Below are 18,879 nucleotides of genomic sequence, written 5' to 3'. Positions count from 1 at the left end.
GTGCAGCAGAAATAGCATTGCAGCGGTGGGCTCAGTGATGATTTTAACGCAAATTTATTTTATTTCATTTTTTATTTTTGGTCTTTTTGCCTTTTCTAGGGCCACTCCCACGGCATATGGAGGTTCCAGGCTAGGGGTCTGATCAGAGCTGTTGTTGCTGGCCTACACCACAGCCACAACAACGCCAGATCGGAGCCGCGTCTGCAGCCTACACCACAGCTCACGGCAACACCGGATCCTTAACCCACTGACTGAACCCGCAACCTCACAGTTCCTAGTTGGATTCGTTAACCACTGCGCCACGATGGGAACTCCTTTAATGCAATTTTAAAAATTAATATCAGAACAGTTTCTCCATTAGCTTTGGGTCATGCTTCCTAACTGTGCGGGTGATTGCTAGGTACGGGGGTGCCTTTCCCAGCGAGTGTTTGTTGGGGGCCAGGTTCCAGGCGGCAGAACCAGAGAGCGTCCTCTGATGTGCGCCAGGCCGTGCCATTGACCCTGTTGGGGAGGGGAGGGCTGGGAGGCCACCCTGAGATGCCTGGGCACCCGTTCCTCATTCCTCCCCAGGGAGGCCGGCGAAGGCTCCAGGCGGGATTGGGTTTCCTAGCGAGGCCTCTCCTGGTTGGCCCTAAAGAAGGTGTGGCTTTTGACAGTCCCTCGGGGTTGGGGTTTTTGCCCTCTTAAGCAGAAACAAATCTACTGCCGACAGCCTGTGGCCTCTTTCGCCTTCTCAGGTCCCATCCCGCGCTGGCATCCTGTCCTTGCTTCGCGGGGAAGGGGTATCAGGCAGTCTTGTTTGTGGCCTAAGCTAAGCTGCCCTTGGCCCCGTGGAGATTTGGAGAAAGTTCTCATTAGTTCTTGCCCCGTTTCCTCTCTGAAAGTGCAGCTTGAATTCGAGTTGAACTTCAAAATGCCATCGTCTGTGGCTTCTGTATAAATTCTGTAGCGTAACTATGCCTGGGGCAAAAATGTTTGAAATGTACTTGAATGTGACATTTCAACATAATTAAAGGAGAACTCAAAACATAAGTTCTTTAAATCAAAGGGAGGGAGGCAAGAAACTTCTGTTTACCATTAGTATTTGCAGATTGGCAGTGGTAGGAAATGAACCTGAGTTTAATAGGTCAAAGGGCAATCCCAAAGTCCAAATTAAGGCAGCGGTTTAGCTGCTCTAAGTGAACTGGCTCGTTGGTGGTGCAGCGGGACATCCCCACCCTTCCGACCTTCCAGAGCATTCTTTCGGCTCACGTCCTGCACCCTTGCCAGCTAGGAAGAAGGAGCTTAAAAAATAGCATTGAATTTTCATCAACTTTCATGATTTCAGAGCAAGAGAGAACAGTTGACCTGACATTACTGGCTGCGGGGGGTGCAGGTGTGGTGCCCCCAGACCACTGAGTGAAACGCTGGGGTCGGGGTCCCCAGTTGACTCCGGAGGGCAGGCCTAGCCACAGTCCTGGTATAAGTCCCTCTGCAGGCGTGTCCTCCCTCCTGGGCACCCAGGAACCCACAGGCTGAGGCAGACCCAGGCTGGCGTCACATCCCTGCTTCTGGCCCGCAGTGGCTTGGCGGCTACGGCCACATCCCACCTGCTCTGTCTGTCCAGCAGAGCATCTTGTGCTCATCAAGGAGTGATTGTTTAGACGGCTTAAAGTGCTCCGGTGCTGGGACTCCTGTGCGCTCTCTCTAAATGACAGCCAGAATATCTTCTCTTCTCTTTCCACTTTCCTGGGGTTTGCGTGTTTTGTTTGCATTTTGTTTAAAAAAAAAAAAATGCAGACAAAAATAAAAGCATCTTCATACCCAGTACCCAGAGTGAACAGATGTAAACATTGTGTCATACTGCCTTTAGATTTTTGAACAGATGTGCGCCTGCAGTTCCATTTGAGGCTGGAGCGGGAGGTTTCCACAGGCAGCGCTGGTGGTTGCTTGGCATGGTTTTGATTACAAGGATTGAAGGAGAAGAACGAAGATTCTTCATCCCTGCCTTAAGCAAAGCAGCCATGCTCTTGCGCAGAAGCTGGAAGTTCCATTGTCTTAAGAGCCACTGGCTCTGAGGGTGAGGAGAGCTTTACCACCCAGAGCAGGAGTCCCTGCATCTTCTCCGGTCAGGCTTCTTGCCACCAGCATCCAAGGATGCACTGGCCAGCTTTCTGCTGCCCTCCCAGGCTGCAGTCACAGTGCCCATGCTCTGACCTCTCGGCCATCAGACCCACGCTCCCAGGGAACCAGGGTCGGAGGGGATTTTGTGTGTCCAGATCAACATCTTGGTTTTCAGCACCAGAGACGCTTCTAGGCGTGGGACAGGATCGGGTGCAGCTGTGCGTGGCACGGCTCCTCCGTTCTGGCTCTGCCTTCTTGGGAGGGGAGACCAGGGACCCTCTCCCACTCTTCAGAATCCGGCAGGATCTTGAGCTTTCGGGTCCAGGCTGCTGCCTGGGGCTCCAGTTCTGAGGAACGGGACTCTAGAAATGAGGCTTTTCCATTGCCTTCCCCCCAGTTTTTCCCTGCCGAGGCGGTCTAGACTGCATGGATCTGACTTCCCGGGGCCACTTCTGCAGGACGGATGGGAGGTGACGGTCTCAGCCGCCCCTCGGGGGCGCCCGGGTTTCAGGCAGCGGCCTCGCCCTCGGTCAGGTTCACTGTCTCCCAGGTGTCCGTGTGCCGTTTCCACGAGCACCCGCATAGCTCTCCGACCACGTCACCCACCGTGTTCTCCTTCAGTGTCCGTGTCTGTGTGACGGTGTCGTGCTGCCCGTGGCTGCGGGAATGGTGCAGGGTTGTGGGCGTGCGGGGTTTTAACTAACTCTCACCTGTCTTTTTCCCTCTCCGCTCGCCCTCGCTCCCACTCTGCCTCTCAGACCTTGCAGTTTTCAAGGAACGACTTCGAATGCTAACCGTAGGAGGTACGAACGTCACGAGCCTTCCACTTTTCTGGAGCCGAGGACTTCATTTGAGCGGGACGTGCACCTTCCCCAGCATGCAGTGTGGGGAACGTTGACACGGCTCTGTCAGTGCTTTGCCGTTTGTCCACTGTTTTGAAATACATTGTTCCTGTCACGTAGCTGTTATCCAGCCGGTAGAGCTCCTTGCCCTGTCATTTTTGTTTCTGTTCCTTTGTGTTCGGAAGAGCACCTTCACCGTCGCGTGTGTCTCACTGTCCCGCTGCTGGGCTCCCGTCTTTGGCGGAGACGGTCCCGAGCTCCTGCTGCAGCCAGCGGGGACCCCAGGCCACGCCACATCCTGCATGTCGGCACGTTCTCTCCCGCACATTCTGCGCTGTGCACATCTGACTCGACTCTGGATTCTTTCAGATTCTGCTTCCTGGGCATTTTTGACACGATTTCCCTTTTGATCTGCCCGTGTTTGATGGACAACCAAAATATCAAGAAAAAGTTATTTAACGACCCCTGGTTCTGGGCCGAGCCCCTTCGAAGAATCCAGAGTGGGGTGCCGGGGGTCATCTGCCTGCTGTCACTCACCGCAGTGGCCAGTCTTCCTTCCATGCCAGGCATCACTCAAAAGTCCTCTTTTTCCTCCATCTTACTCATGATAATCTGTGAGACTCCAGCTTGGATTAAACTTTTTTATGTTGACGTCACGATAGAGTCACATGCAATTGTGCAAAATAACAGGGAGATTCTCACATGCCTCTCAGCCAGTTTCCTCAGTGGTACCATCACGTAAATTGTGGTACATTACATCAGGATGCTGACACTGTCCGCGGTCAGGCCACAGACGTCTCCATCACTGCAGGGGTCATTCCCGCTGCCCCCCGTACCACACTCCCCCCCCCACCCCTGTGGTAGACCCCTGGCAACCCCTGTTCTGTGCTCCACTTTTATAATTTCGTCATTTCAAGAATGTTACACAAATCACAATATGTAACATTTTGGAATTGTGATTTTCTAATCAGCATGGTTTTCTAACACCAGTTTTTCCCTTCCTGATTGCTGAGTAGCATTCCTTGGCATAATTGTCCCATCGTTTTAACCATTCACTCATTGAAAGACCTTTGTGTTGTTTCTGTTCTTTGGCTAATAGGGTCTTTTACAGAGCGAAAGTTTTAAACTCTGATGAAGTCCAGTGTATCAATTTTCCCTTTTATGAATCATGTTTTTGGCATCACGTTTAAGAGCTCTTTTCTTAGTTCTAGATCCTGAAGATTTTTCTCCTCTGTATTTTTCTAAATGTTTCATTGTTTTGCATTTTACATTTAAATCTGTGGTCCATTTTGAGTTCATTTCTCTGCAAGATACAAAGTTTAGATCAAAGTTTATTTTTGGCCTGTGGACGTCAAATTGCTCCAGCACTGTTAACTGTAAAGTTTGTCTTTCTCTCATTGAAGGACTTTTATCAAGAATCCGTTGGTCTATTTCTGGGTTCTCTGTCCTTTCCCTTAGCGGATGTATATTTCTTCGCCAGTACCACACTGGCTTGGTGACAGTAGCTACTGAACTTTATTTTCCTTTTTCAGAATTGCCTTGGCTGTTCTGGGGCCTGTCTCTTTCCATGTAAATTTTAAAAGAAGCTTGTCTGTGTTTACAGAAACTCTTGCGACATTTTGGTAGGACTTATGTTAAACCTGTACATCAGTTTAGGGAGAATCGACATCTTTGCTGTGTTACCGTCCAATCCATGAACATAGTATGTCTCATTATTTAGATCTTTGATTTCTTTCATCAGCTTTTTGTAGTTTTCAGCATACAAGTTCTGTACATGTTCTGTTAGAATTTTGTAGTATTTCCTTTAAAAAAAAAAAATGTTAGTGCTTCTCTTGTGTCCTGTGACCATGGTCAGCTCACTTATTCTAGGCCTTTTTTTTTTGGTAGATTCTTGAGGATTTTCTGGATAGACAGTCATCTCATTTGAAAATAGAACTGATTATTTCTTCCTTTCTAATCTGTATGCCTTTTATTTCCTTTTCTTGCCTAATTGCCCCGATTGGACCTTCCAGCCCTGTGTTGAATAAGAATCATGAGAATGAACGTCCTTGCCTTGTTCCTGATCAGTGGTGGATTACATTGATTGATTTTTCAAATACCAGACCGAATTTAACATGTGTTGCTGGAATAAACCTCAGTTGGTCGTGGTGTATAATTCTTTTTGCATATTGCTGCATCTTGCCCCCTCCTCCCCCACCTGATAGATAGATAGATAGATAGATAGATAGATAGATAGATAAATAGATAGTGCATCTGTATTCATAAGGAATATTGGTCTGTATTCTATTTCTGCCTTTTTCTGCTCTTGGTATCAGGGTAATTCTAGCTTCATATAATACACTGAAAAGTTTTCTTCCTATCCTGTTTTCCAAAAGAGATTGCGTAGAATTGGTATTAATTCTTCTTTATACATTCAGTAGAATTCCCCGTCAAAACAGTCAAGGTTTAGAGATTTCTTTTTCAGAAGCTTTTTATTTATGAATCAAATTTCTTTAATAGTTAGAGAGCTATTCAGATGATCTGTTTCGTACTGGATGGAGAACAGCCCTTTGTGTTGTGCTGGGAATGGTTCGTTTCCTTTGAGCTGTCAAGTGTACGCATACAGAGCTGTTCATGGGTTCCCTTCGCGTCTTTTCAGTACCTGCAGGGTCTGCATTGATGCCCATCTTGTTCCTGATGCTGGTGATTCGTATCGTCTCTGTCTTTGTTAGTCCTGTCAGGAAGTTGTCGATGTTATTGATCTTTCAAAAGAACCAGCTACCTGTTTTCATTGATTTTTTTTTCTTTTGTTTTGCTGTTCTCAGTTTCTTTGATCTGCTTTTATCTGGGTTATTTCCTTACTTCTGCTTTCTTTGTGGGGTTTTTCCTTCCTTTTTTAGGTTCTTATGCTGGTTAAATTCCTGATTGGAGCCCTTTCCTCTTTCCTAATGTGTGCTCTTAACTGCTGTAAATTTCCCTCTCAGAACCGCTTTAGCTGTCCCACAAACTTTTGACAGGTTGTGTTTTTGTTTCCTTTCAGTTCAGTGTGTTTTTTTGATACTCCTCAATATTTCCTCTTTGAGCCATGGATTATTTAGAAGGTGTTGTTTAATTTCTAAGACTTTGGAGATTCTCCTTTTATCTCTCTCTCTCTCTCTCACTGATTTTTTTCTTTTTTTTTTTTTTTTTTAGAGCCGCACCTGTGGCATATGGAAGATCCCAGGCTAGGGGTCTAATCAGAGCCTACGCCACAGCCACAGCAACACCAGATCTTAAACCCACTGAGCGAGGCCAGGGATCAAACCTGCAACCTCATGGTTCCTATTCAGATTCGTTTCCACTGCACCACAAGGGGAACTCCTCCTGATTTCTAGTTTGAGTCCATTGTTGTTGAGAATACACTCCATGTAAATTAATTAATTAATTTTTCTTGCTTGCTTGCTTGCTTTGCAGGGCCACACTTGGGGCATGTGGAAGTTCCCAGGCTAGGGGTCAAATTGAAGCTACAGCTGCCAGCCTGTGCCACAGCCACAGCAACATGGGGTCTGAACCGCATCTGGGACCTACACCACAGCTCATGGCGATGCCAGATCCTTAACCCACTGAGTGAGGCTAGGGATTGAACCCACATCCTCATAGATACTAGTCAAGTTCATTACCACTGAGCCACCATGGAAATTCCCCACATAATTTCATCTCTGCTAAATTTGTTGAGGTATTTTTATGGCCCAGTGTATTATCTGAATGGGCATAAGTTCCATGAACATTTGGAAAGAATGCATATCCTGCTATTGGGTGAAGTATTCTATAAACGTCCATTAAATCCTGTTGGTTTTTGAGTCCTTCTAGATCCTTGCTGATTGTCTGTCTACTTTTAAGTCAATTACTGAGTGAAGGGCTTTGAAGTTTCCAGACAAACTGTAGGTCTTCTTCTGTGTTTCTTTTCAGCCCTCATTTTTCGGTTCACATACTTTCATCTCTGTTGTTTGATGCGCACACGCAGTTAGGATTGCCGTGTCTGCTGTATGGATTGGTTTTTTCGTTATGATACATTATATTGTGATTATACGTTCCGCTCTGTCTCTGGTAATTGTCTTCGATCTGATGTCTACTTTATCTGATAATACAGCTATTCCTGCTTTTGTTTGTGTTTACATGACATACTTTCTTCTGTCCTTTTTCTTTCAGTCTGCTTAAATCACTGTATTTGAAGTCCAGTCCTGTAGACACGCATGGAGTTGGGTCATTTTTTTAAAATCCACTCCGTCAATCTCTAAGTGATAAATGTAGATCATTTATATGTAATGTAATTATTGATATCTTAGGGCTTAAGGCTGCCATTTTATGGCCTTCTTTTTTTCATTTCTGTGCTTTATTTCGTTATTTTTACTTCCCTTGGATTTTTAAGCCTGTACTTTTAAAAAGTTTTCATTTTAAAATGTAAACAATTGGTTTAATTCCACTTTCCTTTAGCTGTAGTCTTGTTGAGATCTCTTTGTGTTTTAGCGCTTTTTAGCCTTCCTAGTGCTTGTTTGGGTGTGACGGCATATGCTGAACTTCCCACAATCTATGGGTGTTGTCGTTGCAGCAGTTCAGGCGAAGTGTGCTGGCCTCTCTTCACATCCCTTCACGCTCTCCGCGTAGAATATTTAAGTGTCTTAAATGGTTCCTCTCCGTATGGATGGAGCTGCTTTAGACCGTGTTATAAACTTTGCTTCAGCCGTCAGACGTAATTTAGAAGACCCAAGAGAAGGAAAGTCTGCTTACTTCTATTTGTTAATTTCCATGTTCTTTCTTCTTCCTGAGATTCCTTCCGATATCATTTCCTTTCTGTTAGAGCACAGCTTCCTTCAGCCCTTCATTTAGGGTGACAGATTCGCTCAGTTCCCTTCCTCTGAAGACGATTTCATTTCGCCTTCATTGCTGTGGGATATTATCACTGCATATAGGATTCTGGGAAGACAGTTCCTTTCTTGCAGCTCTTGGTAAACGCAGTGCCGCTTCCTTCTGGCCTCCATGGCTTCTGTTGAGAAATCTGCTCTTGGAATTCCCATCGTGGCGCAGCAGAAACGAATCTGACTAGGAACCAGGAGGTGGCAGGTTCGATCCCTGGCTCGCTCAGTGGGTGAAGGATCCGGCGTTGCCATGAGCTGTGGTGTGGGTCGCAGACGCGGCTCGGATCTGGCATTGCTGTGGCTGTGGTGTAGGCCGGCGGCAACAGCTCCAATTCAGCCCCTAGCCTGGGAACCTCCATGTGCCGCAGGCACAGCCCTAAAAAGACAAAAAAAGAAATCTGCTGTTACTAAGTTGTTTGGCTGTCTAAGCAAGGTGTCACTTTACTCCTTTACTGTCTTTGAATTCAGAAGTTTAATTGTGACGTGTTTTGACGTGGATTTCTTTGGCTTTATTTTATGAGTTCACGGAGCTGCTTGACTCTGTGGGTTAATAAGTCTTTTGCCCTATTTGGGACGTTTTCAGCCTCCCTCTTTCTCTTATTCTGGGATTCATCAACACAGACGTGAAATTTTGTGTTAGAGCATCACGTCCCTAAGACTCTCTTCGCTTTTTTTTCTAGTCTGTTTTCCCTGTGTCCTTCAAGTTGGTTCATTTCTCTTGTTCTGTCTTCAAGATCACTAATCCTCTGTCCCCTGATAATGGCATTGTGACTGTTTACTAGTTTTACTGGTTGTAGTTGTATTTTACAGTTTCACAGTTTCTCACTTGGTCCTTTTTTCTGTCTTCAGTTTTTGCAGCAGCTTTTTATTTCTTTGCTGAGACTTTTTTTTCTTCCCACGTCTCTGTGATATTTTAATTGCTCACTGAAATCATTTGATAATGAGAATCATAGATAACTCTTAACATCTGTATCGTTTGGGTGTTAGTGTCTAATGCTTGTCTTTTCTCATTCAGTCTGACATATTTCTGGTTCTTGTTATGAGTATATGTATCAGGACATTTTGAGAATTATCAGACTTGGGATCTTACTTAGATCTTTTTTATAGCAGGGCTCAGCCACTACTCTGGTGGGGAGGGGACATCCTACCTAGTTACTCCGTGGGGATGGACATCCTGGGCCCCCAAGGTCTCTGCTGACATTGGAGTTGGAGAGTGGGCTAGGACCTTGCTTCCCAGAGGGAGTGAAAGTTCTGGCTCCCTCTTGGGCCTTCTCTGAAACCTTGGGGCAGGGTTGGAAGTCAGGGTGCATTACAGCCTGGCAGGGGCGTCAGTGGGGCTGCGGTGTGTCCTGTGTGTTTGGGCAGAACAGAGCAGTGATGGTCTGAGTTTTCTGTCCTGTGAGGCTGCCCTTCTCCTGGTCCTTTAAAGAGAGCAGCTTTTGTTGGGGCTTTTTTTGTCTACACCTGTAGAAGTTTCTGAGTTCTTTGCTCTGAGTCTGGGATCCCGGAGCCCAAAAGGACCCTCAGGGACCTCCCTGGCTGTCTGGCCTTTTCTCTGCTTCTCGGCCTCGTCTCATGCTTGTTTTCTGTATGATCTCTGGGGCTTTTAGTTGCACTCAGTGGGGGATAGGCCGAGAGATGAGATGTCTGTACCACCTTTGCTAGACGCAGCCGTCTGTAATTCACGGTCCCAGATGACTGGAGAACTGAGGCAAGGCGAGCAGTTCTGAGCTTTGGTCGTGAGGTTTGGTGGTGCAGCCCAGGCATCTCGAGTTCAGGGGGGTGGGGGTGAAGCACTGCACACGGGGGGAGGCCGAGGCTCTTTGTGCTGAAAGGTCACAATCAGCCCACACTCGGTCCCGCCACAAACACCCCACCAGTTAACCCCACAGTCACAACGTTCAGAAGGTTCCCAGCAGAGTGTGCACTCTGTGGACACGCTGGTTACCTGAGCCTTTCCACCAGCAAGGAGAAGTGCCCCCCAGAGAACCTCGGTTTTCTTCATGAGCCCTGAGAGCCAGGCTGTGACTGGCCGGAGCCATGCGCTTTACCAGGCCCACCTGACGATAGAATAGCTGCAGGACACGGGTGCAGAGCTTCACCAAGCCGCTCTGCTGCCATCGCCACTGCCCCCAGGCGAAAAAAGCCAGATGGCTTCATTTATTTATTTATTTATTTTATTTATTTTATTTTGCTTTTTAGGGCCCCACCCGCAGCATATGGAGGTTCCCAGGCTAGGGGTCGAATCATAGCTACAGCTGCCAGCCCCAGCCCCAGCCCCAGCATCGCCAGATCCGAGCCGTGTCTGCAACAGCTCATGGCAACACCGGATCCTTAACCCACTGAGCGAGGCCAGGGATCGAACCCACAACCTCATGGCTCCTAGTCGGATTCGTTTCCACTGTGCCACAACGGGAACTCCCAGATTGCTTTTGTTGTAATAAAACAAAAAGGGTTGAAAACGTAGAATTTGCTTTTAAAACTTAAAAACGAGTGTCCTAAGGCGTTAGATGGATGAAGGCTGTCGTTCCCAAGCAACCTTGGGTAGGAGCCGCTGGGGAGGAGGTTCCGGGCCCACCTGTGACCAGCCGAGTCAGTTCTGGTGTTGGAGCCTGAAAATGTGCATTTTTACAAATCTCCCAATCCCCCCTCCTTGGAACTTGGATACATAGCTGTGTTAGCAAGCGGCTGCCTGAGTCCCGTACTGATCCTTCGGTCTTATTTACACACTTAATTAGGCCAAGAAACAGGAGAAAGCTGATCTTGCACAATCAGGTGCAGGAGCCTGGGGTGCCCGGTTTAGAGTTTCAGCATCCATCCGGGCACCTGGAGTCATGAACTACCCCTTGCCTCCCTGCAGCTGCTGTTTTGTTTCAAGCTGGGCTGGATCCTAACCTGTGGCGTCACCTGATGATTTTCCTCCAAGTCTCTTCCTCTTTGATAATTACCGCAGCCCGGGACAAGCCTGTGGTACCCAAGAAGGAGCCCCTCCGTCACATGCTTAGCAGCCTGAGGCGGACGAGGTGGCGCCGTGCCCGTGGTGCTAATGGCATTGATGGGGCAGCGATCGGTTCTTAGCGATTAGTCAGGAGCGAGGGTCAGGGTTGCAGCGGGGAGAGCGAGAATCAGACCTGGGACTGCCGAGCGCCGTCTGGACGAGGGTCTTCGTGGGCAGCTAGGTGTTCTAGAAGGACGCCGTCCTGCCGCCCTTCATCAGAGATGGCCGTGGGGTCCTCTGCCCAGCAGCTCGCCCGCAGACCGCTCTTGGGGACCATCCGTCACTTCTCCGCCTCCTGGCTTCCTTCCCTCACCACGTACAGACGCTCTGGCCATTAAGAGCTACAAGACCTGTTCTAATCCAGCTCCTTTTCCACTCGAATTCTCTCCTTAACTGCGTTTCATCTGCTCTCTGATTGCCTCACCCAGTGCCTTTTCCAACCTACATTGCTTTGTGTCTTTGGGGCCTTGAATACATTTTTCTCTAAATGATGAATAATTGGTGCACTGGACTAATACATGCATAGTATGAATTTTACTCTTATTTACCTATGATGCCAGTAATATACTCAGCTTCTCTTTGTTGCTAAAGTTTGTGTTTCTGGCTGTGACAATAGTGTTGACTTTCCTATGTAGCAGAGGTTTTTATGCCTTTTCTCTTCTCTTTTCTCTCCCCTGGGGCGTCCCTTCCCTTTTGCCTGAACCGTGGCCCCCGTGTGGCTGTGCCCGTCTCTCCTCACCCCCGCAGGGTTCTACGGCCTGGACGAGTCTGACCTAGACAAGGTCTTCCACCTGCCCACCACCACCTTCATCGGGGGGCAGGAGTCGGCCCTTCCTCTGCGGGAGATCATCCGGCGGCTGGAGGTGAGAGAACACACAGTGGCCAGAAAACTCTAGTGGACCTGCTAAAACCTCGTGTTGGCGGGAGGCCTCCAAACGAGGTCGTTTATTTTCCTGATCCTGTGTGTGTATGTATATGTATATTAATGTAAGAAGGGAATCTTTGTTGTTGTTGCTCTTCTGATGAAAATCCATGTTTTTATCCTTATAGTCAGCCATTAAAAAAAGTAGAATTGGGGAGTTCCCTGGTGGCACAGTGGGTTAAGGACCTGGCATTGTCACTGCAGTGGCCTGGGTCGCTGCTGTGGCTCAGGTTTGATCCCTGGCCTCGGAATTTTCATATGCTGTGGGCACAGCCACCCCCTCCAAAAAGTGGAGTTTGTTTCTAAGAGTTAAAAAAAAAATAAATGTGTCCTAAAGTATTAGGTAAATAAAGGCCGTTGTTCCCAAACCACCTTGAATAGGACCAACTAGGGAGGGTCCTGGCCCACCCAGGACCAACTGAGGCAGTTCTGGTGTTGGAGCCTGCAAATAGGCATTTCTACAAATCTCCCAGAGATGGGATACACGGCTGTGTTTGCAGGTGACTGCCTGAGTCCCCGATCGTCCTGAGCCAGCATTTGAAAGGGACAAAGAGCCCTGTGCGGCTCTCATTTCAGCCAGGCCCGTGCCAGAGCCAAGGAGTTGGGCTCTTGCGGACTCCAGGGGCCCCAGCCATAGTGCCCCTTAGCCCTAGAGGGCCCCACGTCCAGGGCTCTCCCATGGGAGCCTCCTATTCTAGCTTGTGCCAGCTTGGAGTACCCCATTCTCACGGTTTACAGATACTTGTGTAAATTCATCTGACGATGGCGCGTTAGATGTATGCGCCTTTGCACGTGATGTGCGCGTGCACTCAATTGCTGTATCCTCTGACGGCTTAAGGTATGCCCTTGGTCCTGTGACATACCATGATGAGCTTGTAGCTCTTTGGAAAGTTAGAGCAAGTGCAACTTCTTGGCTTCCTAACACTCGTCTCACTAGACGGAGAAGCCGAGAATCAGCACCTCAGACTCCCTGCCCTTTCCTCCTGGGGCTTGAGCCAAGAACAGGAAAAACAAAACATGATCCAGGGGCCCAGGAACTGTGTGTCCAAGTTAATCGCTGAATTCATGCTGTGTTTTTGGGCTTTTAATTGTTCAGTAACAGAAATACTGCCTCTGTCAGGCATAGTAACAAGATTCTGCCCACGTCAGGCATGGTAATAGTAGTAATAGTAATACTGCCCCTGTCAGGCATAGCGATAGCAAGAATGGTAATACTCCCCCTGTCGGGCATGGTGATGGTGATACTGCCCTTGTCAGGCAATGGTAACAATACTACTGCCTTTACCAGGCAGTGGTAATAGTAGTACTGGTAATACTACTCTCGTTAGGCGCAGTAATAGTAGTGACAAAGTTGGGTGTGGTAACAGTAATGGTAGTACTGCCCCTGTCGGGCGTAGTAATAGTAGCACTGGTAATACCACTCTTGTTAGGCACAGTAACAGTGGTAATAGTAATGCTACCCCTGTTGGGCATAGTAACCGTAGTAATGGTAGTACTCCCCCTGTCGGGCGTAGTAACAGTGGTAATAGTAATACTGCCTGTCAGGTCAGGCGTAAGGAACCCCAGCTGTGTTCTCCTGCCTCCCTGTGGAAAGATGAGACGAGAGCTCCTCTCCCTCCCCCTCCCCCTCCCTCCCCCTCCCCATTTCCCCTTCCTCTCCCTCCCCCTCCCCCTTCCTCCCCTCCCCCTCCCCCCTTCCTCCCCCCTCCCTCCCCATCCCCCCTTCCTCCCCCCTCTCCCTCCCCATCCCCCCTTCCTCCCCCTTCCCCCTCCCTTTCCCTCCCGCCCCCGCCAGGCTTGCAGCTCAGATTCAGGTCCCAGAGAAGGTAACTGATGGAAGGGTGAAGGTTCACATAGCAGACACCATGCTTTCCCAGATTTGTCTGTGCAGAGATTCAGCTTCTCCTGCAGGTCAGTAGGTCAGGGCACCGTGCAGCTCAGAGGATGCTCGCGCTGGCTCTGAGGTCAGGCAGGGAGGCCAGCGTACCCCATCCCTGCCTTGCTGTCATCCAGTTTAGAAGCTGCCCGTGTGAGGGTTCATCAGGGAATAGGGGCCGGCGGTTTCCTCCGCCTCCGTGCTCTCTTCGTCCCCCGGTGGCTAGGCTGACAGCAGAGCCTGGGCCCGGCCATGATTCTGAGTTCAGGGTTTCATCGTCCTGGGGCACACGTGCAGAGGTGCCCACCCTGGGCTGGAAGGCGGGATCCCCGGCACATCCTCACCCAGCACTGGGCTGGCCGTTTCCATGTCTCTTGTGAAAACCAAAGGCAGGGACGGAAGCGCCGAGCAGAACCCCACCCTCAGTGGCTGCAGTGGAGACGATTAAAGGCCTTGGGAGGCTCACAAACGTCCTGCGGCACCAGGGCGTCTCTTTAATTCCAGCAGGACGTGAGGCTGGGATGTGTGGCTGGCTGGCGGCCCCTCCTCCCGCCCCCAGGTCAGCTGGCAGGCACAGGAGGGAGCGGAGAGTGAGCGCTTGGCTTGGGAAGGCGCGGGCCCCTGCTGAAGGCTGCCCAGCGGGCTCCTCTGTCTGGTGGGAGTCGGGAGAGACGTGGAGAGCGCCCGGGGGCTTTCCAGAGAGCCGCCTCCCCACCCCGGGCTCTCCTGCGGCCTCCCTGCCTCTCTCACTCTTAGCTCCTTTCCCACTGAGCTCTGCCCGTCTCTGGGCTTCTGCCTGCACGAACCTGGCCAGGTCGTTGCGCGGGTCACCGTAGGCTTCCAGCGGGACTCCTGGCCTCCTCCCCAGCGTGGGAAGTGTCTGCTCTCTCCAGGGCCCTTTCTTTTGTATATGCGTGATCACGCTTCCGCAGGACCCGCGGTTCTCAGGGGGAGTCAGCTCTTTTTTTTTTTTTTTTTTTTTTTTTTTTTTTTTGCTATTTCTTGGGCCTCTCCCACGGCATATGGAGGTTCCCAGGCTAGGGGTCGAATCGGAGCTGTAGCCACCGGCCTACGCCAGAGCCACAGCAACGCGGGATCCGAGCCGCGTCTGCAACCTACACCACAGCTCACGGCAACGCCGGATCGTTAACCCACTGAGCAAGGGCAGGGACCGAACCCGCAACCTCATGGTTCCTCGTTGGATTCGTTAACCACTGTGCCACGACAGGAACTCCTAGGGGAGTCAGCTCTTAAAAGTAGAATTCAGCCTCTCAGAGCCTGCGAACCCTAAGTGGCTGTGAACCACCAGCAGCCTCAGGCTCTTCTTGCTCACGGTGCTGGACACGGTCTGACCTTGAGGTCGAGAAGCTGCCTCCCCCAGAGCTCCCCAGTCCCTGGGCCAGTATGTCTGTCCTCCTGCCGTGAAGGGAGCGTGCCGTGATCCCGCGGCTCTCCCCGTGCCCTCCCTGCCCCATGGGCTCTGTGCAACATGCAGGAGGCTTTTCACGGCCAGGTTCCCAGTGAGAGGAGGTTGCGGGCCCAGACCTGGTGCCAGGCTTGATTTCTGGCTAAGTGAGCCGTCGACATCCGTGGGTGAACATCCCCTGATTGTGCGTGTGTGTGTGTGTGCGTGTGCGTGTGAAGAACAGATGGCCTACTGCCAGCACATCGGGGTGGAGTTCATGTTCATCAATGACCTGGAGCAGTGCCAGTGGATCCGGCGGAAATTCGAGACGCCTGGGGTCATGCAGTTCACCAGCGAGGAGAAGCGGACCCTGCTGGCCCGGCTCGTGCGGTCCACCAGGTACGGGGCACCCTGGTACCGGTGGCGTGGCACAGCCTGTGGACTGCGGTGGGTGGGGTGTGGCCGCCACCCCGTGAGAGCAGGCTTGGCCCCGGTGACCCGGCTCCTCGGGTGGCTCGGTTCCGTCCAGGTTTGAAGAGTTCCTGCAGCGGAAGTGGTCGTCGGAGAAGCGCTTTGGCCTGGAAGGCTGCGAGGTGCTCATCCCCGCGCTCAAGACCATCATCGACAAGTCAAGTGAGAACGGAGTGGACTACGTCATCATGGGGATGCCCCACAGGTACCCGGCCTCCGGGAGGGGCACTGGGCACGCAGCGGCACCCCCCGCCCCAGGACGACCACTCCCCCCCGGGCAGTCACTGTCACACTCAAGCCACAAGCGACTGCAGACCGGCACCTTGCCCTCCTGCCCTGGAGAGAAGGCTGCTTGGTGACACGAGCAGAGGCCTCGGCTCGGGGGAGGCAGCAGAGGCTGAGGGGGCAGCGTTGTTCCGATTTCTCCCGCCCACCGCGGCCTTGGGTGCCGAGCAGGCAGCGGCCCGGAGTCCCCATCAGCTCTGGCCTCAGCTGCTCTCGGGCTGCGCACTGAGGCACTGCCTGTCCCTTGGGGGAGACGGGGATAGACTGGCCTCGCCTACTGCCTGGGCACAGCTCAGGCCCTGCTCGCACCGTGTCCCCCAGGGGGCGGCTGAACGTACTGGCCAACGTCATCAGGAAGGAGCTGGAGCAGATCTTCTGCCAGTTCGACTCAAAGCTGGAGGCAGCGGATGAGGTGAGAGCCCTGATTTCTCTTAGAAACATGTGCAGCCCCAGCCCACGTGAGACCCTGGCTCCGCTCGGGTCTCGGGGAAAACCAGGGCCTGGGGTCATCGTGCTGCCCCCGGAGCAGGGCGGCCCCCGGGCGCCTCCCCCAGGAGAGGCCAGAGGCCTGGCAGCTCCCACAGGCCTCCGTGCTGGGGGTGGGGACGTGCCCCTGGGACCCGTCTTGGAAAAGGCCTTCCCGTCCTTCCAGAGTGGGGCTTCTGGGAGTCGACGGGACGCAGGACGGGGCTGTCGTGGAGCGGAAGCCTCTCTGCTCAGGGTAAAGCTCGCTGTTGTGTTGCCAGGGGTCTGGCGACGTCAAGTACCACCTGGGCATGTACCACCGGCGGATCAACCGCGTGACCGACAGGAACATCACGCTGTCGCTGGTGGCGAACCCGTCCCACCTCGAGGCCGCCGATCCCGTGGTCATGGGCAAGACCAAAGCGGAGCAGTTTTACTGCGGAGACACGGAGGGGAAGAAGGTAAGGCCCCGGGGGCCCTGAGGCCGGAGGGTCCAGGACAGACGCACAGCCCCCGACCTCATGTTTTTGGAAGTTAACAGAAGATTGAGTGGGCTTTGAAAGAGGAGGGGTAGTAAAATAGGCCCAGGTAGAGACGGTGCTTTCACCCACGCTGCCAGGGCTGGTGGGCAGGGTCTGCCCGCGCTGCCCCTGCACAGGTGGAGAAGCCCGTCTTGCAAGACGGCATGACGGACAAAGAGGCATTGTCACTAAATACGAGGAGAGAGTCTTACGGAAAAGGTGTGGGCGAGCCTGTGGGCGGAATTGTAAAACCGACAGATGCGGGGAGAGGTGGCCGAATTGATATCGGGGTGGCCCCACTTGGAGACGGAGGACAGCACGCGGGCCCGGGGCCCGGCCCTCTCCAGGCGAATGATGGTGGTGCTTAGCGTTGGCCTGCCAGTCCGGTTGTGTGTAGACATCCCGGATGGGTTGTAACTGTTTGTTCTTTTTTAACCTCAAAATAGAAGTCCGTCTGTAACAAGTTACATGATTCTTATTACTTACTGATAACGCTCAAAGCCAAGCAATCAGAAAAACCAGGTTTTTGTAGTGTCTGCTTGTGCGTGCTGGGGAGTATCCGAAATCAGCATCACCGCCCTGCTCTCAAGCATCTCTTGTTCTTTCTAGAAATAGGTCCGATGTCAGGTCACTAAAAGAACATACGCACTGTGGGTAAAGCTGCAGGCTAACTGGTAAAGAACTTCAGAAGAAGGAGGTACAGGTGTGGCCTAGGGAGAGGAGTGAAAGACAGAGCTCCCGTCGATGGAGCAGCTAGTCATGTAAGAAACATGGAAGGAAAGAACGTTCCCTGAGGTGAAAGATGGGCAGAGATGGAGGCGGTGGGAGATGCTGTGGGCAGAGCAGGGAGGAGGCAGGTGGGGGAGGCCGTCTGGCCTGGGAATGCCCTGGAGAAAGCGTCCCCACACCCACCAAGGCAGGGCATTTGGGGACCTGCTAAAAAAAAGAAAATCTAGATTTTATCCTTGAAAGTACATGGACCTTCCCTTCCTGGTGCTGAGGCCCAGGGAGGGGACAGGAGTTGAGGAGCTGAGGCCCCACTGCCAGACCCCACACTCGTGCCACCACCTGCCTGTCCTAGAGACCTGCTGGAAACATCCTGAAAGGGAGGGAGATGACTGGGGACAAGCGGTGGGGGGTGTCTAACGTGCTGCAGACGACCCACCAGTCGGTCCTGTGAGGCCTGGAGAGGCTGGTTGACGCTGTGTGGTTGCCTGGCACTTGTCTGAGGGAGGGGCCCTGTCCATGAGTGTGCCTTGCTCCAGGCCCCCGACCCCACCCCCTCTCTGAGCCCACCCCCCCATCCGAGCCCCCGCCTTGCCTGTGCTCAGCAGCAGATCCAGAGCCCACCAGCCCATCACACCTGCTCTCTGTGCGACTCTTTGCACATCTCTAGCAATTATCCTATTTCTCTGAAATCTGGAACCCAGGGAGCTGGTGTGTTTGTCACTTAAGCTTTGGCATTTCAGAGAAACTCTGTAATTTCTATAAATGGTGGCTGAGGTTGCTCCACAGCCTGGCGCAAGACTGAGCCTGACCCAGCTTGGCTCCGGGCTGACCTGGCCACATTTATGTGGGAAAGCAGCCCCCTGGTGCCACAGAGGGCCAGCCACAATCGGAGACCCGCTCCCACACAACAAGAGGACATCAAGGAGGAGGGACAGCAGGGACATGGGGGTACCAAGCAGAGGGGCAGTGGGCACAGTGGGTCACAGTGAGGGAGGGTTGATAGGTTTGGAAGGAGGAAGACACGGGAAAAGGATTGGAATCGGAGGTGTCATAGTCACACAGCGTGTGCACAGAGCTTTAGAACTAGCTGTGCACGTGAACCTGTACATCCTGCTCTGTGCCGAGAGGGCCTAGAAGCAGTGTCGCTCCGGGAGCATCGAGCACACAAGCATTAGTCCTCAAGGCCACCCTCCCCCGACAGAACCAGGCTCCTTAGGAAACGGCAGGTTCCAGAGCTGGGCAGGAACAGCGCAGCAGGAGACTGAAAGCGCTTGCACCAGAAAGCAAGGAGGCCCCACATGAAGCACGGGGCTCCCACGCCAGGTCTGGGATAATGTGAGCATCAAAACAAGCCCTGATACTGGTCAGCTACAGCCTGTCAGTAAAAC

General features: G+C 51.8%; 1 protein-coding gene across 19 annotated transcripts in view; it reads left to right on the top strand.

The window, feature by feature from the left end:
* The window catches only part of OGDH (oxoglutarate dehydrogenase), a 75,731-nt gene that overhangs the window by 40,248 nt on the left and 16,604 nt on the right, over positions 1–18,879 (top strand). For 10 of the 19 annotated variants that reach the window (XM_021079061.2, XM_021079062.2, XM_085004865.1 and 7 more), the window contains 5 exons: positions 11,565–11,680; positions 15,265–15,419; positions 15,550–15,696; positions 16,098–16,188; positions 16,523–16,702. In XM_021079061.2, the coding sequence (XP_020934720.1) occupies positions 11,565–11,680; positions 15,265–15,419; positions 15,550–15,696; positions 16,098–16,188; positions 16,523–16,702 (689 nt within the window). Of the gene's footprint in view, positions 1–2,861; positions 2,907–11,564; positions 11,681–15,264; positions 15,420–15,549; positions 15,697–16,097; positions 16,189–16,522; positions 16,703–18,879 lie in introns of all 19 variants that reach the window. The other 9 variants (XM_003134891.7, XM_021079060.2, XM_085004855.1 and 6 more) reach the window with 1 other exon arrangement.

The sequence above is a fragment of the Sus scrofa genome, chromosome 18 (assembly GCF_054392235.1).
Source record: "Sus scrofa isolate SSC_HxYL_T2T_F1_AM1 chromosome 18, Sscrofa_HxYL_maternal_Yorkshire_Landrace_v2.0, whole genome shotgun sequence".
NCBI lineage: Eukaryota > Metazoa > Chordata > Mammalia > Artiodactyla > Suidae > Sus > Sus scrofa.
Note: the sequence above shows the minus strand (reverse complement) of the source record. Positions and strands in the feature narration are given on the sequence as shown.